At 41.0% G+C, this 22,244-nt stretch overlaps 1 protein-coding gene and 1 long non-coding RNA gene across 2 annotated transcripts in view; one reads left to right on the top strand and one right to left on the bottom strand.

Moving 5' to 3' along the window:
- Positions 1-22,244, top strand: part of LOC144687829 (uncharacterized) — a 701,476-nt gene that overhangs the window by 195 nt on the left and 679,037 nt on the right. The window lies entirely within an intron of this gene.
- Positions 1-22,244, bottom strand: part of hectd4 (HECT domain E3 ubiquitin protein ligase 4) — a 287,263-nt gene that overhangs the window by 72,926 nt on the left and 192,093 nt on the right. Inside the window, exons 42-50 of the mRNA XM_078554314.1 lie at positions 20,815-20,979; positions 19,414-19,583; positions 18,016-18,131; positions 17,083-17,186; positions 9,589-9,750; positions 8,539-8,687; positions 6,692-6,771; positions 2,638-2,801; positions 782-1,019 (exon numbers count right to left, since the gene is read on the bottom strand). Coding sequence (XP_078410440.1) covers positions 782-1,019; positions 2,638-2,801; positions 6,692-6,771; positions 8,539-8,687; positions 9,589-9,750; positions 17,083-17,186; positions 18,016-18,131; positions 19,414-19,583; positions 20,815-20,979 — 1,348 coding nt within the window. The remainder of the gene's footprint in view (positions 1-781; positions 1,020-2,637; positions 2,802-6,691; positions 6,772-8,538; positions 8,688-9,588; positions 9,751-17,082; positions 17,187-18,015; positions 18,132-19,413; positions 19,584-20,814; positions 20,980-22,244) is intronic.

Genomic DNA, 22,244 nt, shown 5'->3' with positions numbered 1-22,244 from the left:
TGGTTCAGTTGCATGTAGAGCTGACAGCTACTTTTTAAGTTTGAGCTGTTAGTTGTTTAAATCTAAGAATTCCCAGTAACTATCATTAAGGATGCTCAATTTCCAGTGCTCAAATCAAGGCAATTGCTTTGGAATTTTCAGAATTAGAAAGAGCAGTATTGCCCACCCAATAAAATTAAAGTGTATATAAAAATGTTAATTCTGAAGAACAGTGATTTAGTGATCTCATATTTTTATTCTTTTCCTTTTGAGGAACTAGCTAATATTTTAACTGTAACTATGCATTGTTACTTGTATTTATCTATTGTTGAAGAAATAGCATTCATATAGCATTTTTCATGAGCTAAGGGTATTCCAAAGCGCTTTGCAGCCAATGAAGTACTTCTGAAGTGTTGCCACTGTTGTATTGTATGAAATGCAGCAGCCAATTTGTGCACAGCAAGGTCCCACAAACGGCAATGTGATAATGGCTAAGCCATCTGCTTTTGATTGCTAAAGCCTGAAAAAAGGTCTGATATTTCCAGAGATGGAAGAGGCACAGAATAATTCTCGTAATTAAAGTATTTGGAAAATTGGATTCCTATATGTTCACTTGGGTACATTATCAAAAGCTTACCTAGGCAGCTTACCTAGTGTCTAGGTCATAGAGAGATGGCACTCATCTATGTGAATAGCCTAAAATACTGATGCCAAAAAAATCTAGAGTAAAGAGGATAGAAAAGACCGAATAACATAACACCAAGATGCAATCAAATGTCTTTAAATAAGTAATGCTACTTACGCTGTTGTGCTGCAGCAGTTGCTGCAATTCGACAGGGTGGACCATGGGATCCAGTATCTGATGCCACACTAGCACCGGCATCATTGTCGCTGTCAGAGGCCATGGCAAATGGCAAAGCCTCAAAGTTGGCACTGATTTCCTCGGCTAGATCAACGCATAGGTCAGCTGCGTTCCGGTGTGCCTGACCCTCTGCATAAGCAAAAGGACGACACCCAAAGTTTGCACGAACTTTAGTATTCTATTAAAAACAAGCAGATGGAAACAAGCAATTGCAAGTTCAAGAATTTACTCCATATGATTAGAAATAACTAGAGATAGTATATTGAAGAACTTAATTATTTTTGTCCCTTGATAAGGGTTTTTTTGGGAGAGTGTGGGTTCTCCACCCTAGGTTCCAGATAGAAAATCAGAACACCTCTAAACAGCCTCTTCACCTGATATTGTTCCATATTCCCAATTTAAAAGAAAAAGACTTGCATTTATTTAGTGCTTTTCACAACCTCAATGTCTGAAGTGCTCTACAGCCAAGTATCTTTGAAGCGGAATCAATGTAGTAGTGCAGGAAGTGCAGTAGCCAATTTGTACACAAGGTTCCACAAACAGCAATGTGATAATGAACAGGTATTCTGCTGTGGTTGAAGGATAAATTATTGGCCAGGGCACAAATGAGAACTCCCTGCTCTTCTTCAAAACAGTGCTGTGAGACCTTTTACCTTTACTCCAGGGGACAATTCTAATCACTCATCCAAGAGATGGAGCCTCTGACAGTGCAGTACTTCAAGTAAGGAATTTTCATGACTCGTATTTATGTAAACACATATGAACAGTGTATAAACAAAGTGCGTGGCAAGATCAGCTTGCATGTCTCTTAGGCATGCCGTATCCACCACTGTTGTTTTGTTCATTGTCCCTCTATAAACCAGCAATAATCATATTTGAGTAAAACTAGTATCTTTACATTGGTTTAAAATATTAAAACCTTAATTTTACTTTTCTGGTGATGTAATCAACAGTGGCCCATTGTAGGTGATGAAAAAATTGAAAGCACAATTTCTACAACAGAAAGATTAGATAGTTGTAGCCATGCAGTTTTTTAAGAATGGTTGCAGGTTGTTTAAGAAATTATATATTATAGCACATCTACAGCACAGAATAGCCAGTATTAATTGGCAGCCCCTAAACAAGTCTCTTACAAATGAAATCTGAGCACTTGTTGCCTGTGACACTGATCTGCCAAATATTCTGGTCAGGCAAAGGGTTGCTGAACTCATGAACATTGTTTCTTTAGGAGTACACAAAAACGGAACTTTTCATGTGTCTTGCAGTGCTCTTCAGCTGCAAGATAGATGAGCAATATGGGAGATTCTCCAGACTGCAGCAAAGTTAAATGATCAGCAGTGACTAGGCTAGTCATATGGCTTCAAATCAAAATAAAGCCTGGCAACATCAACCCACCCTCAATGTGGGGAGTCCCCGGTACTAACCTTCAACATTTGCCAATTATAAACAAAAGATTATCTAAACAAGTCAGTCTAATGTAACAAGCATCCATCTTTAAAAACTGCCTGAATGACAGACTAGTTGCCGCTAGGACAGTTGTTGTGTATTCTACGTTAGATTGAGCTGTTACTTCATGCTGCAAACTGCAGCTCCAATATTCCTGAATGTTATACAATTAAAGGATCTGACGGTAGTGTAAATCCATAAAAACATGTGGTACAGCAAGTTTTGGGCCATTAGAGCTTCATGGTGGAATGCATTTTGGTGATCTCAGCCCACCTTCAAACAATACAAACCTTCAACTCATATCTGGCTTATGTGCTGAAAATGAATGATAAATGAAACAAAGAAATTACCTTTTTCTGAATGTGAACAACTGGCCACATTCCACCAGAAACATCTTCTAGGAATGGGTTCAGGCGTTGCCCACAATATGTGAAATATACTCTGCCCTTTGATGGTTGTCCCGGTGGTGGAGGGGTTCCATCACTTCTCTCCCAACCAATGCCTGCTACATCACCTAGAGAATGAAAAGAAGTCAAGCATGAAAAATATATATGCTGTGCAACTATTTTAATTTTTGTGGTTAATGGTTTTTAATAAAAAGTGAAGGTGGTTAGAGCTCCGCTTAAGGCCGAGTCAGATTAATTAGTGAAAAGCAACCACAAAGATCAGGTGGTTTGCTGATTCGCCCAACAGCTAACTATTTCTATAACAAGGCAGCAAAAACAGCCACAATTTACACTTCTGATTGTTCAGATGTGTACGTTGGAAAGTTCATATAGTCACATTAGCTGAAAAAGTGATTACACTTTTCTTTGATGCCTTATATAGTTGAATTGCTTGGAAACGCTTTCACTATAATGTGCTAGCAGCTGTAAGATCACCAGCCAAAAAAAAAAAGGATACCTTCATAAGAGGTTTAAAAAAAGAAAAAATAATGCCTACCGTTGATATATCAAAGCCTATTTTAAACAAAAGAGGAGTCGAATTAATTGTTCTGAACGCTTTGAGAAAACTCTCTCCTGGATGAATAAACATGTGGCACGAGGTGTGGGAACTGAGAAAAGGGAGATTAAAACTGGAGATAAATACGTTTCCTTGGTGATAGATCAGCATGGAAGTGCAGGTGTAAACCCTCTCTTCACTATGTTGACTCTAACAGGGCCATTCTTGACTGCTTGTTCTTAACAGTGTGATTTAAAAGTGACTAAAAGTTATGACAGGAGTATTGAATATAGGGTTTTAACATTATCATTGGTTACCAGAGAAGCGATTAAAAAAAAAAACATTTTTTCTCCATTTAATCCACAAAATCCCATCCTATTCAAAATCAAACAGATTTTGTCCCCACACATGGGGATATTGCAGGTATCAGCATACCGGCAGTGCAATGCGATAGCCTCATCCTGGGCACACAACCTTCCTGATCATTGTCTCTCCGCACCAACTTAGATCAATAGTTCAGGGACCATTCCAATTTTGTCAATGTTGAGTGATTTGTTGACATACGCAGTTCCTTTCTAATTGACATGAAATTGACTAGGCAGTTTGATATTGCAGATTGAGTGTCAGGAAATCACACTGGAAGGTCAGGAATGCAATAATTTGAAAACCTAACAAGGTTTTCATAATTGAAAATTAGACAACTTAATTTTTTAGCTAATTGATGTTGAGGGATAAGGTCCTCTTCAGGAGTACATGCAGGAGTCAATCAAGCTGCAAACCAGAGTATGAAAGAGCGAGCTGGCGTACCATTAGGGGGAAAACTCTCCGTTGATTGGAGTCATACCAAGTGCAAAGGAAGAGGGTTGTGGTTGTTGGAGGTCAGTCATCTCAGCTCCAGGACATCATTGCAGGAGTTCCTCAGGGTAGTGTCCTTGGCCCAACCATCTTCAGCTACTTCATCAATGACCTTCCTTCCATCATAAGGTTAGAAGTGGGGATGTTCGCTGATGATTGCGCAATGTTCAGCATCATTTACAACTCCTCAGATACTGAAGCAGTCCAGGTCCAAATGCAGCAAGACCTGCACAATATCCAGGCTTGGGCTGACAAGTAACATTCATGCCACACAAGTGTCAGACAATGACCATCTCCAACAAGAGAGAATCCAACCATCACTCCTTGATGTTCAATGCATCATCACTGAATTCCCCACTATCAACATGCTGGGGGTTACCATTGACCAGAAACTGAACTGGACTAGCCACATAAATACAGTGGCTACAACAGCAGGTCAGAGGTTAGGAAACCTGAGATGAGTAACTCACCTCCTGCCTCCCTAAAGCATGTCCACCATCTACAAGGCACAAGTCAGGAGTGTGATGGAACACTCCCCACTTGTCTGGATGAGTGCAGCTCCTACAACACTCAAGAAGCTTGACACCATCCAGGACAAAGCAGCCCGCTTGATTGACACCACATCCACAAACATTCATTCTCTCCACCACCGACACACAGTAGCAGCAGTGTGCACCATCTACAAGATGCACTGCAGGAATTCGCCAAGGCTCCTTCAACAGCACCTTCCAAGCCCATGACCACTACCATCTAGAAGGGCAAGGGCAGCAGATAGATGGGAACACCACCACCTGGAAGTTCCCCTCTGAGCCACTTACCATCCTGACTTGGAAATATATCACCGTTCCTTCACTGTTGCTGGATCAAAATCCTGAAACTCCCTTCCTAACAGTACTGCGGGTGTACCTACACCACATGGGCTGCAGTGGTTCAAGAAGGCAGCTCACCACCACCTCCTCAAGGGCAACTAGGGAAGGGCAATAAATGCTGACCCAGTCAGTGAAGCCCATATCCCAAGAATGAAAAAAAAAACCTGCATACTTGCTTTCAGTCATTGGTGTACAAGAACACACAGATCCCTCTGTATATCAACATTTCCCTATCTATCACCATTTAAATGATACTCTGCCATTCTGTTTTCCTACCGAAGTGGGCAACTTCACACTTATCCATGTTATACTCATCTGCCATGTATTTGCTCACTCACTTAACCTGTCTAATTCGCCTTGAAGTCTCTTAACACCCTTCTCATCTCTCACATTCCCAAGTTTTGTGTCATCAGCAAACTTGGAAATATTACATTTGGTTCCCTCATCCAAATCATGGATATATATAGTGAATAGCTGGGGCTCAAGGTGGAATGGTGGAACGATGAAAATCAAGCATGTGCATAAGGCCAGAATTGAATAAATGCTGAGATCACGGAGGCTTGTATGACAGGTGGTTAAGAGATATGGAGAGGTGGGATTTTGCTCACATTTGAAAACAAGGATGAGGTTTTAAAAAGAGTAGTTTCCAGACTGGGAGCTAATTTAGGCCAACAAGCACATGGGTGAAGAGTGAACAGGACATCGTGTGTGTTATAATATACACAGCAGAGGTAAGTTGAAGTTTATGGTGGGTGAAAATTGGGCAGTCAGAGAGGAGAGCATTAGAACAGTCAAGTCTAGAAGTGACGAAAGCATGGATGAGGATTTCAGCAGATGGGCTGAGGTAAGAGCAGAGTGGTAAGCATACGGAGGTGAAAGTAGGCATTGTGATGGAGAGGATATGGGATCAGAAGCTCATCTCATTGCAAACTAAGGTTGCAAAGTCAAGTTCAGCCTCAGAGTGGGATGGAATTGGTGGCTAGGGAGCAGGATTTGTGGTGGGGATGAAGACAATTGCTATAGTCTTTTCAAAATAGAACTGGAACAAATTTCTGTTCATCCAACGTTTGACAAGCAGTGTGACTAATAAGAGGAAACAGAGGGGTCTAAGGTGATAGTGGTCTGGGAAAGCAGAATGACATCTGTGTACATGTGGAATTTAATACTGTTTCAGATGATGTTGCTAAGCGAGTATGCAGATGAGAAATAGGAGAGAGTTAACAATAGATGCTTGGAAGCCTCCAGAGGTAACTGTATGGGAGCAGGAAGAAAATTCAGTGCAGGTGATTCACTGACTGCAATTAGATAGTTCGGAATGGAACCACCCAAGGGCAGTCCCATCCAGCTAGACAACAGAGGTGAGGATTAGATTATCTCTCAAACCATAATAGCAAAGGTCATGAAAGATTTAAGACCATATGGATAACAAGATTTTCACTTCTGGGGTGGTTTGCTGCCACGATAAAAGCAAAATTCAAGTCATTTATTAACATTTGCAGACCGAGATTCGTTCGGACATTGAAGCACACTTGGTTCCAAAAAACACTTGTTACAAAATTTTTCTGGTGAGGGGCTGAGTTGAAGAATTTGCAAACATTTTAACATAAAGCTGAGGGAAAGATCAATAAATTGCTGGGTGAAATGACAAAATGCAACAGAAGCAATCCTGAAATTTTGACCACTTTGAAATATATCCCAATTAAAACAAAACAATCCACACAAAACTGTTGTTGTTTACCAGGAGACAAAGTGACATCTAATCGAACGCTCTTCCACTGCAGCAGACTGGATCCATTGTAATGCACAGCTCTCCCATTACTGTAGAGAGAAAAAGAAATAAACATACAGCTGCAACTTTTGCTGTTCTACAAATATCCGTTCTACCTATTCGTCTTAAATGCAAATTAGGAGTACAACACAAAAATGAGCCAATGCATGGACTCAACCCACAAGGATCAGTGCTGGGGCCACAATTATTTACAATATATATTAATGACTTGGATGAGGGAAATGAACGTACTATTGCCAAGTTTGCGGATGGCACAAAAATAAGTGGGAAGGACACAGTCTACAGAGGGATATAGACAGGTTAAGTGAGTGGACAAAAACTTAGCAGATGGGATATAATATGGGAAAATGTGAGATTATGCACTTTGGCAGGAAGAATAGAAGAGCTGAATATTATTTAAATGGAGAAAGACTGCAGAAAGCTGCAGCACAGAGGGATTTGGGGTCCTTGTGCGTGAATCACAAAAAGCTAGCATACAAGTTCAGCAGGTAATAGGGAAGGCAAATGGAATGTTGGCCTTTATTTCAAAGGGAATGGAGTATAAAAATAGGGGAGTCTTGATAAAACTATACAAGGCACTAGTTAGACCATACCTAGATTACTGTGAACAGTTTTGGTCCCCTTATCTAAGGAAAGATATACTGGCATTGGAGGCAGTCCAGAGAAGGTTCACTAGGTTGATCCTGGGTATGGAGGGATTTTCTTAAGGAGGAGAGGTTGAGTAGGATGGGCCTGTACTCATTGGAATTTAGAAGAATGAGAGGTGACCTTATTGAAACATATAAGATTCTTAGACGGTACGACAGGGTAGATGCTGAGAGGTTGTTTCCCCTTGTGGGAGAGTCTAAGACCAGAGGGCATAATCTCAGAGTAAGGAGTTGCCCATTTAAGACAGAGATGAGGAGGAATTTCTTCTCTCAGAGGGTACTGAATCTATGGAATTCTTTACTGCAAAGGGCTGTAGAGGCTGGGTCGTCAAGTATATTCAAGGCTGATATAGACAGATTTTTCATCAGTAAGAGAGTCAGGGGTTACGGGGAAAAGGCAGGAAAGTGGAGTTGAGGATTATCAGATCAGCTATGATCTCATTGAACGGCGGAGCAGACTTGATGTGTCGGATGGCCTACTTCTGCTCCTATGTCTTGTGGTCCAGCACTTGATGAATGTCAAAGTATGTGTCAACTACACTTTAACCTAACAGGAAAGAAAATGTGGTGGAACAATATAAGTGGTTGAAGGGAAGACAGAAAGAAGAACTCCGAAAAATGATGAAATGCTATAATCAAAATGGAAATTTAAGTAGAAGGGCAAAATGTCTGTCCCACTTCTGGTTAGGAAAGGACTTTAACAAAATCCAGATCTGCTCTCTCCCAAAGCTAATCAAATTTTTCTGCATTAATTTCATATCTATTCATATTCTTTAAGTAATCGCGCCATATTTTTGAGTGCTTCATCCAATTTAGCATTGATGACTATTTGCGGCAAAGCACTGCACTTTCCATAATTCTTCATATGAAAAACATTTCTTCTAACCTCCTTTTATATATTTAGTGCTAACCTTCACACCGTAACTGCCGATGTTCAATTTATCTACCAACAGAAACAACGCATATCTAACATTAAATAAGACTTAAAACTGGCCCATTTCCAAGTTACTGGTGACAGCCTGATCTTTGTGACAAACAAATAGAAAGCTTTTTCTTACGGGATGACAAGTAAAAACTAAATTGCAGTTAAACCGTGCCCTCCCTTGTTTCTGAACAGTAGCTGTAAAACCGCAAAATACAGGCACATACTTGTGGAAAAGGCAGGTTCCAACAGGATTTGTCCAAGCTCCATCCCTTTTTTCAGCTTCTGTAGCAAATCCAAAAGACACTATTGGGCCACTATCATCATCTGTGTCTCCATAGGAAACAATTTCTAACTCCCAATAAAACGATGGTGCCTTAGAAGAACAGATATAAACAGCGTTAACTATTAAGTATCTGACCACCTTTGAGCATTTCACAATAGCAAAAAATACATACCTTAAGCACATTTTTAATTTTCTGTTATAAAAGTTGGTAACATGAATATATACCTAGAAACTACTGCACATAAAACCAAAACATTTCACTGTTAATTATGGCAAAATGAAAAGTATTTTAAAATCATGCTGTTCTAAAGACAGCTTATACAATTCAATTATCCATTAAGTGGCCTGAATGCCTGAAGGACAACTATAAGGTACTATTTTGAGTGGAGGAAACACTACTTTCCCTTAGGTCCCAAATTTCATAAGGACAGATGCTTTAAATGGTTTTACAATAAAAGGTACTTTTCAGTCACCTTTTCCTATGTCACTGTATTAGCCATTGGAGGAATAATATGAAGACAGCAGACAAGCACCTAATTAGTTCAGTGCATGGATGGCAGGAACAGTTCCTGATCAGCTTCTGCCTGATTCTAGCAGACTGGGATTGAACAAAAGGTTTTCAAAATAGAGGGAATGGACTCATAGGGGCTCATTGTTGGAACATAAGTTAAATTCTGACAAAGGACACACCCAATATATTAAACAGTCTCTTTCTTTTAGATGGTGGCTGGCCTGTAATAAACATGCAACACTTGACATCTATTTCCATTCACTTTTCTTCTCTCTTCCCAGGTTGCCGATTCAAAGTCACTTGCCCCTGTTGTTTCAATAGCTTTCAACCACCTCATTCATTTTCTTCTCTCTCATTTCAGCAACCGGATTATAAGACTTCTTGTTAGCTTGCTGATTCAAAGCTTGAAGCGGTGCAGTTACTGCAATAGAATTTATATGATTCTTGTGTCTCTCTTGTTTGCTTGCAGTCAACTCCTACCTGCACAGGTATCTGTGATGTGGCATAGATGAATGTCCCACGAGGCAAGCCCCCTCCTGCACTTGGATCAGCGAGGAATGTCACAGCAGTAAGATGGGAAGAAAACATGCATGCTCGCACCGGAGGGAAAACTCGAGAGGGGCACCAGGTAATTTCTTTTGGCTGGAAGAATGAAGAAAGGGGGAAGTAATACTTTCAATTTTAAATCTACTTCAAAACAACCTACTTTCAAAAAACAAAAATGAAGAAGTTCCTTTAACCTTGCAACACTAAATGATGCCCAATCAAGTAAAGTGAACACCTGACAAGCTGAATGAAGTAGTTTATGATTAGGCAAAACTCCCCCAAAGACCTTCCAAATTAATACATCATCAGGAATTGTGCACAGCGATACAGGTTGGAAGGTCTTAATTAAGGTTTCAATTTTATATATCTAGTGAGTTAGCTGACTTCAGTTTAAACATCAATTGATTTTGTGGTTCCTTGGCTTGGGAGGGAGAGGTAAAATAAAAGAAAGATGAGCAAAATTCCTTCTCCTGGTCATTATTCAAGTGACCCTCTTTGGAAAGTATGTGTCTCAATTTCCAATAAGAACAGAATTGGGCTCATGCAGTTAATTAGTTTCTTTACACTCACTGGTTGAGCTTATGCATGAAGAAAGGCATTTGGGTGAGGACTGGACAATATCCAGTTTCCCAATAAGAATCAGCATCTTCAGAAGATAAGGGGAGAAAATTGGCAAAAAGTTCACCTCCAAATTATTTCCCTTACTGAATTACATTGATTCAACTGTCTTTCAAACCACTAGGATCCACCTGAAAGGAGGAAAAAAGTTATCATACGAACATACAAAATAGGAGCACAAGTAGGCCATTCCATCCATCACGCCTGCTCTGCCATTCAGCAAGATCATGGCTGATCTATCCACCCCGATAACCTCTGATTCCCTTGCCTAGCAAGAATCTATCTAGCTCCGCTTTGAAAATATTCAATGACCCCGTCTCCACCGCCTTCTGAGGCAGAGTGTTCCCAAGTCACACAATGCTCAGAAAAAATTTCTCCTCATCTCTTTCCTAAAATGGCACGCCTAATTTTAAAACAGTGCCCCCTAGTCCTGGATTCACCCTCAAGAGGAAACATCCTTTCCCTGTCTACCTTGTCAAGGCTGTTCAGGGTCTTATCTACTTGAATCAAGTCACCCCTCACTCTTCTGAGCTCCAGTGGAAACAAGCCCAGGCTGTCCAATTTTTCCTTATAAGGCAACCCGCTTATTCCAGGTATCAATGTAGTAAACCTCCTCTGAACCGCCTCCAACGCATTTACATCCTTCCTTAAATAAGGAGATCAAAATTTCACAGTATTCGACATGTGGTCTCACCAATGCCTTGTATAAAAGTAAGGATGTTACACTTCAGTTATGTTCAATTTCTCACGTAATGAAGAATAGCATTCCATTAGCTTTCTTAATTACTTCCTTGTACCTGCAGGCTAACCTTTTGTGGCTCATGCTCTAGAACATCTAGATCTCTCTGCACCTCAGAATTCTGCAGTCGCTCTCCGTTTAAGTAATGCTCTGCTTTTTTATTCTTCCTGCCAAAGTGAATAACTTCATATTTTCCCACATTATTTTTGCACACCCACTCAACATCCGTCTGCAACCTCCTTATGGCCTCTTCACAACTTTCCTACCTAGCAGTGTCATCTGCAAATTTAGTTACCATGCCATCACTCTCCTCATCTAAGTCATTGATGTAAATTGTAAAAAGTTGAGTCCCCAGCACAGACCCCTGAGGGACTCCACTCGTCACATCATGCCAATCAGAAAAAGACTCATTTATGCATACTGTTTTTTGCCATCCAGCCAATCTTCTATCCATGCTAATACATTACGCCCTAGACCATGATTTTTTATTTTCTGCAATAAGTTTTGATGTGGCACTTTATCAAATGCCTTCTGGAAATCCAAGTACATTACGTCTACAGGCTCCCCCTTTATCTACAACACATATTAATCCTTCAAAGAACTCCAATAAATTGGTTAAACACGATTTCCCTTTCACAAAACCATGGTGACTCTTCCCGATTACCTTGAGTTATCCAAGTACCCAGCTATAACCTCCTTAATGATTGATTCTAACACCTTCCCCATGACTGACGTCAAGCTAACTGGCCTATGGTTTCCTGTTTTCTGCCTCTCTCGCTTCTTGAATAGAGGGGTTATATTTGCTGCTTTCCAGTCTGATGGAACCTTTCCACAATCTAGGGAATTTTGGAAAATTAACACCAACACATCTACTACCTCATTAGCCACCTCTTTTAAGGCCCTAGGATGAAGTCCATCAGGACCTGGAGACTTGCCAGCCTGCAGCTCCATCAATTTGCCCAGTGCCACTTCCCTAGTGATTGTAATTTCACCAAGTTCCTCTCTCCCTTCCACCTAATTTACAGCCATTGCTGGAATGTTTTTTGTATCCTCTATAGTGAAGACAGAAACAATATATTTGCTCATTTCATCCGCCATTTCCTTATTAGCTACTATTAACTTCCCATTGTCACTCTTGAGAGGCTCACTCACTTTACTTACTCCTTCCCTTTTTAAATACCTATAGAAACTCTTGCTTTCCGCTTTTTCATTTCCAGCTACCTTCTTCTCATACTGGAGGAGGCGGCTCCACAAATATCCCCATCTTCAATGATAGGGGAGCCCAGCACATCAGTGCAAAAGATAAGGCTGAAGCATTTGCTACAATCTTCAGTCAAAAGTGTCAAGTAGATGATCCATCCCCGGCCTCCTCCGGAGGTCCCCAGCATCACAGATGCCAATCTTCGGCCAAATCAATTAATTCCACGTGATAGCAAGAAACGGTTGAAGGCACAGGATAATGCAAAGGCCATGGGTCCTGACAATATTCTGCAATAGTACTGAAGACATGTGCTCCAGAACATGCTGCACCCCTAGCCAAGCTGTTCCTGTAACAGCTACAACACTGGAATTTACCCAGCTATGTGGAAAATTGCCCAGGTACGTCCTGTACACAAAAAGCAGGACAAATCCAACCTGGCCAATTACCGGCCGTCTCAACCATCAGTAAAGTACTGAAAGGGGTTGTCACAGGGCTATTAAGCGGCACTTGCTTAGCAAAAACTTGCTCGCAGACGCCCAGTTTGGGTTCCGCTAAGGCCACTCAGCTCCTGACCTTATTACAGCCTTGGATCAAACATGAACAAAAGAGCTGAAATCCTGAGGTGATGTGAGAGTGACTGCCCTTGACATCAAGGCTGCATTTGACCATCCTCCTTGGCGTCAAGGAGTCCTAGCAAAACTGGAGTCAATGGGAATCAGGGGGAAAACTCTCCGTGGTTAGAGTCATACCTAGCACAAAGGAAGATGGTTGAGGTTGTTGGAGGTCAGTCATCTCAGCTCCAGGACATCAATGCAGGAGTTCCTCAGGATAGTGTCCTCAGCCCAACCACCTTCAGTTGCTTCATCAATGACCTTCTTTCCATCATAAGGTGAGAAATAGGGATGTTCGCTGATGATTGCACAATGTTCAACACCATTTACGACTCCTCAGATACTGAAGCAGACCATGTCCAAATGCAGCAAGGCCTGGACAATATCCAGGCTTGGGCTGACAAGTGGCAAGTAACATTCATATCACACAAATGCCAGACAATGACCATCTCCAACAAGAGAGAATCTAACCATCACCCCTTGACATTCAATGGCATTACCATCACTGAATCCCTCACCAACAACATCCTGGGGGCTACCACTGACCAAAAACTGAACTAGCCATATTAATACAGTGGCTACAGGAGCAGGTCAGAGGTTAGGAATCCTCCAACAAGTAACTCACCTCCTGACTCCCCAAACCCTGTCTACCATCTACAAGGCACAAGTCAGGAATGTGATGGAATACTCCCCACTTGCCTGGATGAGTGCAGCTCCTACAACACTCAAGAAGCTTGACACTGTCCAGGACAAGGCAGTCTGCTTGATTGGCACCACATCCACAAACATTCACTCCTTCCACCAACGATGCACAGTAGCTGCAGTGTGTACCAACCACAAGATGCACTGCAGGAATTCACTAAGGCTCCTTAGACAGCACCTTGCAAACCCACGACCATTATCATCTAGAAGGACAAGGGCAGCAGATAGATGGGAACACCACCATGTGGAAGTTGGTGTTCCCATATTTCATTTGGAAAAATATCACCATTCCCTCACTGTCACTGGGTCAAAATCCTGGAACTCCTTTCCTAACAACACTGTGGGTGTACCTATACCACATGGACTGCAATGGTTCAAGAAGGCAGCTCACCACCACCTTATCAAGGGCAACTAGCGATGGGCAATAAATGCTGGTCCAGCCAGCGAAGCCCACATCCCACGAATTAACAAAAGAAAATACACTAATTTCTTTCTCCTGATGAACCTTTTAGTTATTCTCTGCCGTTCTTTATATTCTGGCAAATCATCTGCCCTGCCACTCATCTTTGCACAATTATGTGATTTTTCCTCAAGTTTGATGCTTTCCCTAATTTCTTTAGTTAACCATGGATGATGGGTCCTCCCTTTAGGATTTTTCTTTATAGTAGGAATATACTTATTCTGTGTATTCTGAAATATCCCTTTAGATGTCTGCCACTGCTTCTCTATTGACCTATCCTTTAGCCTAGTATCCCAGTTCACTTCAGCTAGATCAGCTTTCATGCCCACATAGTTGTCCTGTACGCCCTCTCTTCTCCCTTCTGACTGGATGTAAAATTCAGCTGTGGTCGCTGCTACCTAGGTGTTAGGGGGAAATTAAAAATGCTAAAAGAGAACACACTAAGAATTTGCTGAACATACTTAAAATCTCCAGGCAGCCATTGATGCTAAACATATTAACAGTTGAGGATAAGCAGATGGACATTGCACACAAAGAGGCTTTGAGTTTTTGTGTGATTTACACAGAAGTCAAGAGATGAGCTAATGCCCAGTAACAGGCAGGACAATTCAAGTGGTGCAATGATGCGGTGAAGCCTTGAGAGCTAGACTGAAGATAAAACATGGCATAAAGTTAGATTAAGTGTACTCCTCTCTCAGATAGGAAAGGGGCAGATGGTTTTAGCTTAGATATGGGAAGACATACAATGGGCAAAGAGGGGGCTTTGATGAAACACAAACAGTCTTGAGTTGTGAGAACCAAGGTCTTTGCGTATGTGTTTTAATTTTGATTGGATAATATAATTATGTATAATTCCTTTAGAATAATTGGTTAGCAAAATCACATGTTTACGTACTCAATAGGATATAGTTAGCATGAGACCAGTGTGTCGGTTACCGATTGTACTTATTCAAATGTACTCAAATGTATTATGATAAGAAAAAGTACAAAAGTAATGAAGTGTAATCAATCTGGGAGCTGGGTCTTCATTCTTAGGAATGACTGCGGCTCCCTTGCATTTGCTTGAATAAAACCGGTTAAAGGAAGCCTGAGTCTCTGTGGTCGCTGTGTGATCGCGGAGTGTAACTTCTCCTCTTCAACTGGCCTAGGTGGTAGTTGCTAGATTGGAGGGAGTACCATCTTCACTAGGGCTGCCTTTACTCTGAGGTCATTAATTAATCCTGTCACATTACACAATACCAAGTCTAATAAAACCTGCTCTCTGGTTGGTTCCAGAATGTGCTGCTCTAAGAAACTAGCTCAAAAGCATTCTTTTTTTTTCATTTGTTCATAGGATGTGGGCGTTGCTGGCCAGGCCAGCATGTTATTACCCATCCCTAGTTGCCCTAGTCCAGAGGACATTGTTGTGGGTCTGTAGGCCAGACCAGTAAGGACAGCAGGCCTCCTTCCCTAAAGGACATTAGTGAACCAGACGGGTTTTTACAACAATCAACTAAGGTTTCATGGTCATCATTAGACTTTTAATTCCAGATTTTTATTGAATTCAAATTCCATCATCCGCTGTGGCAGGATTCAAACCCTGGTCTCCAGATCCCTGGGTCTCTGGATTATTAGTCCAGCGACAATACCAGTACGCCATTGCCTCCCCATGAACTCCCCTCCCCTCCTCATCCAGGCTACTACTGCCAATCTGATTTTGAGAGTTTATATGTAGATTAAAATCACGCATGATTATTGGTGTCCCTTTATCACAAGCAACCAATATTTCTTCTTGTATACTTTCTCCTACATTGTGGTTACTGTTAGGGGGCCTGTAGACCACTCCCACTAGTGACTTCTTTCCCCCATTATTCCTCATCACTATCCAACCAATTCTACATCCTGATTTCTTAGATCAATGCCATCCTTGATTAACAGTGCTACCCCTCCAGCTTCACCTAGCTTCCTATTCTTCTGGAATGTCATATATCCCTCAATATTCAGGACCCAATCCTTGTCATCCTGCAGCCATGTCTCCGTAATGGCTTTCAGATTATATTTATTTATTTTCAATGTGCGCTATCAATTAATTTACTTTGTTATGAATGCTATATGCAGATACAGAGCCTTTAGTTTTGTCTTTTAAAAAAATTTTTGTATCATCTAGTCTTGACTGTTGGAGTATTGGAGTTTTTTCTCTGTCCCTTCCTGTCCTTCTCTGATCCTCATTTCCCATATTACTATTTTGCTCCCTTGCCTTGACTCTACTCCTTGATTTGCTACATCTATCCAAGCTTGTCACTGGGCAAATAACCCACCGCCACCCTTGTGCACTTCCTTGCTATTATCAATAAGGCAGCATAGACAAAAGGCAGGAAATATTGCAGCTCCATGGTCTTTGTTGCGGTATAAACATGTACTGTAATGCACAGATGTGAGGAAAAAAAGGATTTTTCGATGCATTATAAAAATGTACTTAAAGTAACATGGGACTTGGCATCAGTTCTAACCTATATACGAATAAGAAAAAAGGTATTGTTAGGATTTTAAACAGGTAGCTGCAATAAAATTATAGAGAATCTCTCAACGACTACAGGGTTAAAACATGACTATTCCTGAAGTCACAGTGCTATCCTTAATACAGAATAATGCATTTGTTCTGACATAAAAAGACTGCTGTCTAGACACTGAACTAATGCAGAATTGCATGTAAAATGCAATATATGGAAAACTGGAATGTAGTCAACACCAATACTAAATAGAATTAGTTTTTACTTCCCAAATTTCATGATACCAATCTGCAATAGAATCAGTGAGCGATCCCTTCTAGTAATGGTGTTTCAATTATGTGCATGTACCCTTCAACCTCATTAAAGTGATTATTATGGGTTCCAAAACAGTAGCAAGAATTGGTTGACTGACTCATATCCCACAGGTATGTTGCTAGCTGGCTAACCAATCATAGTACTAGTAATCTCCTCAGATGTTGAAGCTAACAAAGAAATTGAGGTGGTGGTGAAAAGAATATTCTGTAGAGTAATGTATGCATTTCAGTGAAGTGGAGCAATAGAGTGAGTAATAATGTGACTTTATTACATGTTCTTTGCAGTACTATTACCTGTCTCCTGTCAGACTGCAGTGGGGGAGGTGGGGGACGAGCACAGTCCCGGTATAACATCCGCAATCTCTCACACTGAGCCTCTACTACCACCAGTCGTTCACCTGAAAACAAGAGGGTTAAAGAAATGGATAAGTATTTACAAGACACAAAAGTATGCAGACTGTACAGTACCATATAGCCAGTTCCCGTAATCAGGCACACGGAAGACAATGCAAGACCTCATTATTGTACTCTGCCCTAGCTTATAACCAAACCGGTTATTTTAAACTATGGTGCAGAAATGCAACCAAAATCTGCAAACGGTAAAGGAAGGAAATAATTAAATGGTGAAATGTGAAAAGTAGTAACATCATTACAACGACACTGGGGAGGCTGTAAACCAAACAGGCTTTCATGGGAACAAAGATGATTCCAAATTATAATGGTACAAAGAGAATCACAAATATATAGGAGCAATTCCGGGGACAAAACTGACTCGAGTGTTGAGATGTCATATGCCAGGCGAACGAAGGTCAAGCAATTCATAGTTACAGATTTGTAATCTCCGATTTAAAATCATAGAATGGTTATAGCACAGAAGGAGGCCATTCATGTCCTTGCCAGCTTTCTGCAAGAACTCAGCTAGTCCCACTCTTCTGCCCTAACCCTGCAAATTTTTCTCTCTTTAGGTGATTATCCAATACCCTATTGAAAGCCATGACTGAATGTGCCTCCACCACACACACATGATCCACAATTTTTGGATTTCATTCAGGAGTTTATTCAATTTCAGGTAACTTTGTGCGTATGGCATTAGTTGGTAAAAGTTAACATTATACAGTTGTTTTGTGCTCTATGGTATCTTAACGATATTGACAAGAAACATGCATTCTGAAGGTACAAAGTCTGAATGCACCACATTTAACTGCAGTTTAGAACAGCAATACATACCAGGGCTGCACTCCTGTGCCACCAGGTTCAAGACCTCTACTGCTGCTGGACACTGTTGAATGAACTCCTCACAGAACAAACTATCCTCCAGCAACTGGGCCATCACTAAGCATGCTCTGTAAAAGTAACAGAGTTACATTAGTTACTTCAAAGTAATCAAGAACTGAAGTTACAGCGCCACTTGCCATTGTCTGTAATGGATGAACTAACTTTTTAGACTAGTTTAGCTTCATTCAACAAATCAACAAGTTTTGTAACTTTACGACAAAGTAACAATAACCAAATATGTTGAAAGGGCAACACTTAGTCACTGAGATTTTCTCAGAATGCAAATTGCCTATTTTCTCAACTTTATAAAGCAGCTCATCTTGTTGTAATTCACAGATGATTAGGAACCAGTGCTGTTGTGTGTTCTGTGTCACTAGAGCAGAATACTTATTTGTTAAGAGTCATTTATCCTGAAGCAGCACAATTTGAACTGTCAACAGTAAATTAATTTGATAATGTGCCACCATGTGCAGTTCATAAACACACTGGGTGAACTAAAAAAGCACTAATCCAATGTGCTCAGATCTCTGATGGACATAACATGGGAGCCCCAGTTAGTCCCTTCAGATTGTTGAGGTATAGTAAAGCAGGAATCTAGGAGCCTCAAAGCTTCTCCTCAATTACCTGGCTGTCTTTACTTCAGAGTTAAAACAGGCCCCATTTGCTATCAATTTATTTCTTCTCAATGGTCAATGAAACTGCAAACCTTGTCAGGACATGAACTGGAGTTAAACATGCAAGATATCTACTGTCCTTCAAAGGATCAATAATCTTATTAGCTGGGATTCAAAGGCTACTGAGGTTCTGGCACAAGGTCAGTTTATTTTTATTTATTCTTTCACAAGCTTCAGTGGCTAGGCCAGCATTTCGACATCCTTGCCCCAGATGTAATGAAATCTTAAGAATACTTCAGGCAAAATCTTTTAAAAGACAGTTGATCATTTGTTCAATCAGGGTTACTGAAAATCCACAGGGCTTCAGGAAATCTGGCTTGGCAATTAGCACCTGAGTTCAAGTCTAAAGTCTAAACATATAGTACAGAACTCACTCAAAGTGGCCTTCTTAGAGCAACTCTAGGTCCATAACATCAAATACACCAAGCTGTTATTGCATATATTCAAAACATATTTCACAGATCATAAAGTTATGTTCCTGCCAACTAACATTGTTGAGGTCTTCAAGCATAATCTTCCCTTGTAAATGATGTCTGTCAGGAGCCCAAATTTGAGAAGGAAATTTCAATAAAATATGGCACAACAAGTTGTTTCAAGAAAAAACTTATTTAAAATCTGCAGAGAGCAGGAAAATCCAAAGGCAACAAAAGATATAACCCAACCCAGGTTACTTTACCTAGTCCTTATTTCAGCTACAAGTCGTACTACTGCCATCACAGGAGTAGAACCATCACCAATTGCAGGGAGTGAGGTCAGAATAGAGAGACTCCCTTCCTGTGGAAGCAACATAGACTGAACAGCCTGGACTACTTTCTCAGTGATGGACAGTTTATGCAGGGGCAAGGCCTAAAAAGTACATAAAAGATCAAAATACAAGTGTTAAAGTGCAACTGTTAAGGAATCGCAATTTGTATTATTTTTTTTTAAGACAACTAAGCCCATCAACATTTTTGGGGCATCACTTCCTCCATTTTCTTTCCCATGTCATTTCTCCTCCCGCTCAACAACATACATTGACCTGCAACCAAAGAGCAGGAAACTAATGGTGCTTCAACCAATCAACCAATATCCAATTGCTGCTGTATCAGTTTTGTTGCTAGAACTAGGAATCCACCACGTGAAGAATGCCCAGTTGAAACCATAATCTTAATACTCTGGGGCTGACTGAGGACTAGAATTATTCAAGGCAGCATAGAGACACAAAAATTGTTCAATAATTTTACTGCACAAATCATGAAAGGGATTACATGTGCTTTCAATTGTTTACATCACCCTGGATTAAGTAAACATTTAAATAATCCACATTTTTATTGGCAGGGGTGCGTGTGTGGGGAGAGGATAGAGATGAGGACCAGAACACCTTCACCACCTCATCCTCCATTATCATCTGAAATGAACACATCCAAGTAAATGAGATAGAGGGGATTAAAGAATGTGGTCCCTAGCAATATTGCTCAGAGACGGCAGCATTCAGTACAAACCAGTAAAAACTTGCAATGCGAGATATAAATACAGGATATCATACAAAGTCTGGCAGGCCAGTTTGTATTTAGCAGGAGGCAAGCACCACAAAAGCACACCAGAATGCATTATTAGTCATTGGTCGAAGCCATGCAACAGCAAAACAATGAATAGGTTATTTCCAAATCAATATATTCACACAACTTAAACCAGGGGGTTCCCAAATGCAAACTCCGAGGCAGCAATTGCCACTGTGCAGTAGACTCAGATGTGCCAGTCCAGGTAGGGATTGGCTGCAAGGCCCCTTTATATGTGCACAATTATTTTTGCCCGTGGCCACGGCCTAATCTAATGAGCTGTGAGGCCCGATTGCTGACTCCAGAGCTTCCAAAATGTGTTTAGTTGTCTCTTGTGCCTGTATCCCTGCTGTCTGAACTCCCATCCTGCTTAAAAACTTTACCTCACCCCACCCCAATTTTCACTGTGGGTCGCACCAAGTTTGAAGCAATAAAATAGGGTCAAAGGGGAAAAAGGTTTGGGAAACACAGATTTAAATGGTTGCCATTTCATTGTATCAGCAGTCTCACTCCACATCTGGTGTCTGTAAGCAACTAACCTCACATCGTGGTGTGCATAGTCTCGATATTGGAACAGTCACCGTGTCTGATGCTTTGGAAGCCTTTCGAAAATCAGATAAAGGGAGTCGGACTGTGGCAATACCTTCTTGCTCATTAATAGAGATCACCACTCCAATGCTTCCAGATATCCCCTTCCCTGAAACCTAAGAGAAAACATTAACTTATGTCCAAAAGCTAAAGTGCATTTTAAGTGATTAAGGCAAACAAAAAAATGTTCTATTCCCAACTTTATTTTACAAGAGTAGAAATTTATAGCACAGAAACAGGCCATGCAACACAAAAATTTATGTTCGCACTGGGCCCCATCCCCCCGCACAAACAAATCCAAATCAAATTTAGCAACCCTGCTCCAATATATCCCTTCAAGCCCTTTTATTTCATAGGAACAGCAGGCCATTCAGTCCATTGGGCCTGTTCTGCTATTCAATTAAATCATAGCTGATTCATACCCCAACACTATTTACCTGCCTTGGTTCCATATCCCTGATACCTTGCATTCACCTATCTAATCTAAAATTGTAAGTTGACCTAGTTTCTGTATCAACCATTAATTGACTGGAAGTGAATTTTACAGCCTCACAATTGTGTACTAACTTCCCCTGACCTCTGGTCTAAATTTCTTACATTTAATCTTGTTTCTATGCCCCCTCATTCTTAACGCTTCAACCACTGGAAAAAAATCTGCCTCCATACACAAATGCATCCTTTTGGAATTTTAAATACTTTTTATAATTAATTCACAGGATGTGGGCTTCGCTGGCTAGGCCAGCATTTATTGCGCATCCCTAATTGCCTTTGAGAAAGTGGTCGTGAGCTGCCTTCTTGAAACTTTGCAGTCCATGTGATGTAGATACACCCAAAGGTCTGTTAGGAAGGGAGTTCCAGGATTTTGACCCAGCGACAATGAAGGAACAGCAATATATTTCCAAGTCAGGATGATGAGTGGCTTGGAGGGAAACTTGCAGGTGGTGGTATTCCCATCCATCTGCTGCCCTTGTCCTTCTAGATGGTAATGGTTGTGGGTTTGGAAGGTGCTGTCTAAGGAGCCATGGTGAATTCCTGCAGAGCATCTTGTAGATGGTACACACTGCTGCTACTGTGCGTCAGTGGTGGAGGGAGTGATTGTTTGTGGATGTGGTGCCAATCAAGCGGGCTGCTTTGTCCTGGACAGTGTCAAGCTTCTTGAGTGTTGTGGGAGCTGCACTCATCCAGGCAAGTGGGGAGTATTCATCACATTCCTGACTTGTGGCTTGTAGATAGTGGACAGGCTTTGGGGAGTCGGGAGGTGAGTTACTTGTCGCATGATTCCTACAGGAGCCACAAAATGGCAAGACCAGTTCAGTTTCTGGTCAATGGTAAACCCCCAGGATGTTGATAGTGGAGGATTCAGTGATGGTAATGCCATTGG

This window comes from Cetorhinus maximus, chromosome 12 (assembly GCF_964194155.1).
Source record: "Cetorhinus maximus chromosome 12, sCetMax3.hap1.1, whole genome shotgun sequence".
Lineage (NCBI taxonomy): Eukaryota > Metazoa > Chordata > Chondrichthyes > Lamniformes > Cetorhinidae > Cetorhinus > Cetorhinus maximus.
This window is presented reverse-complemented; position numbering and strand designations above follow the sequence as displayed.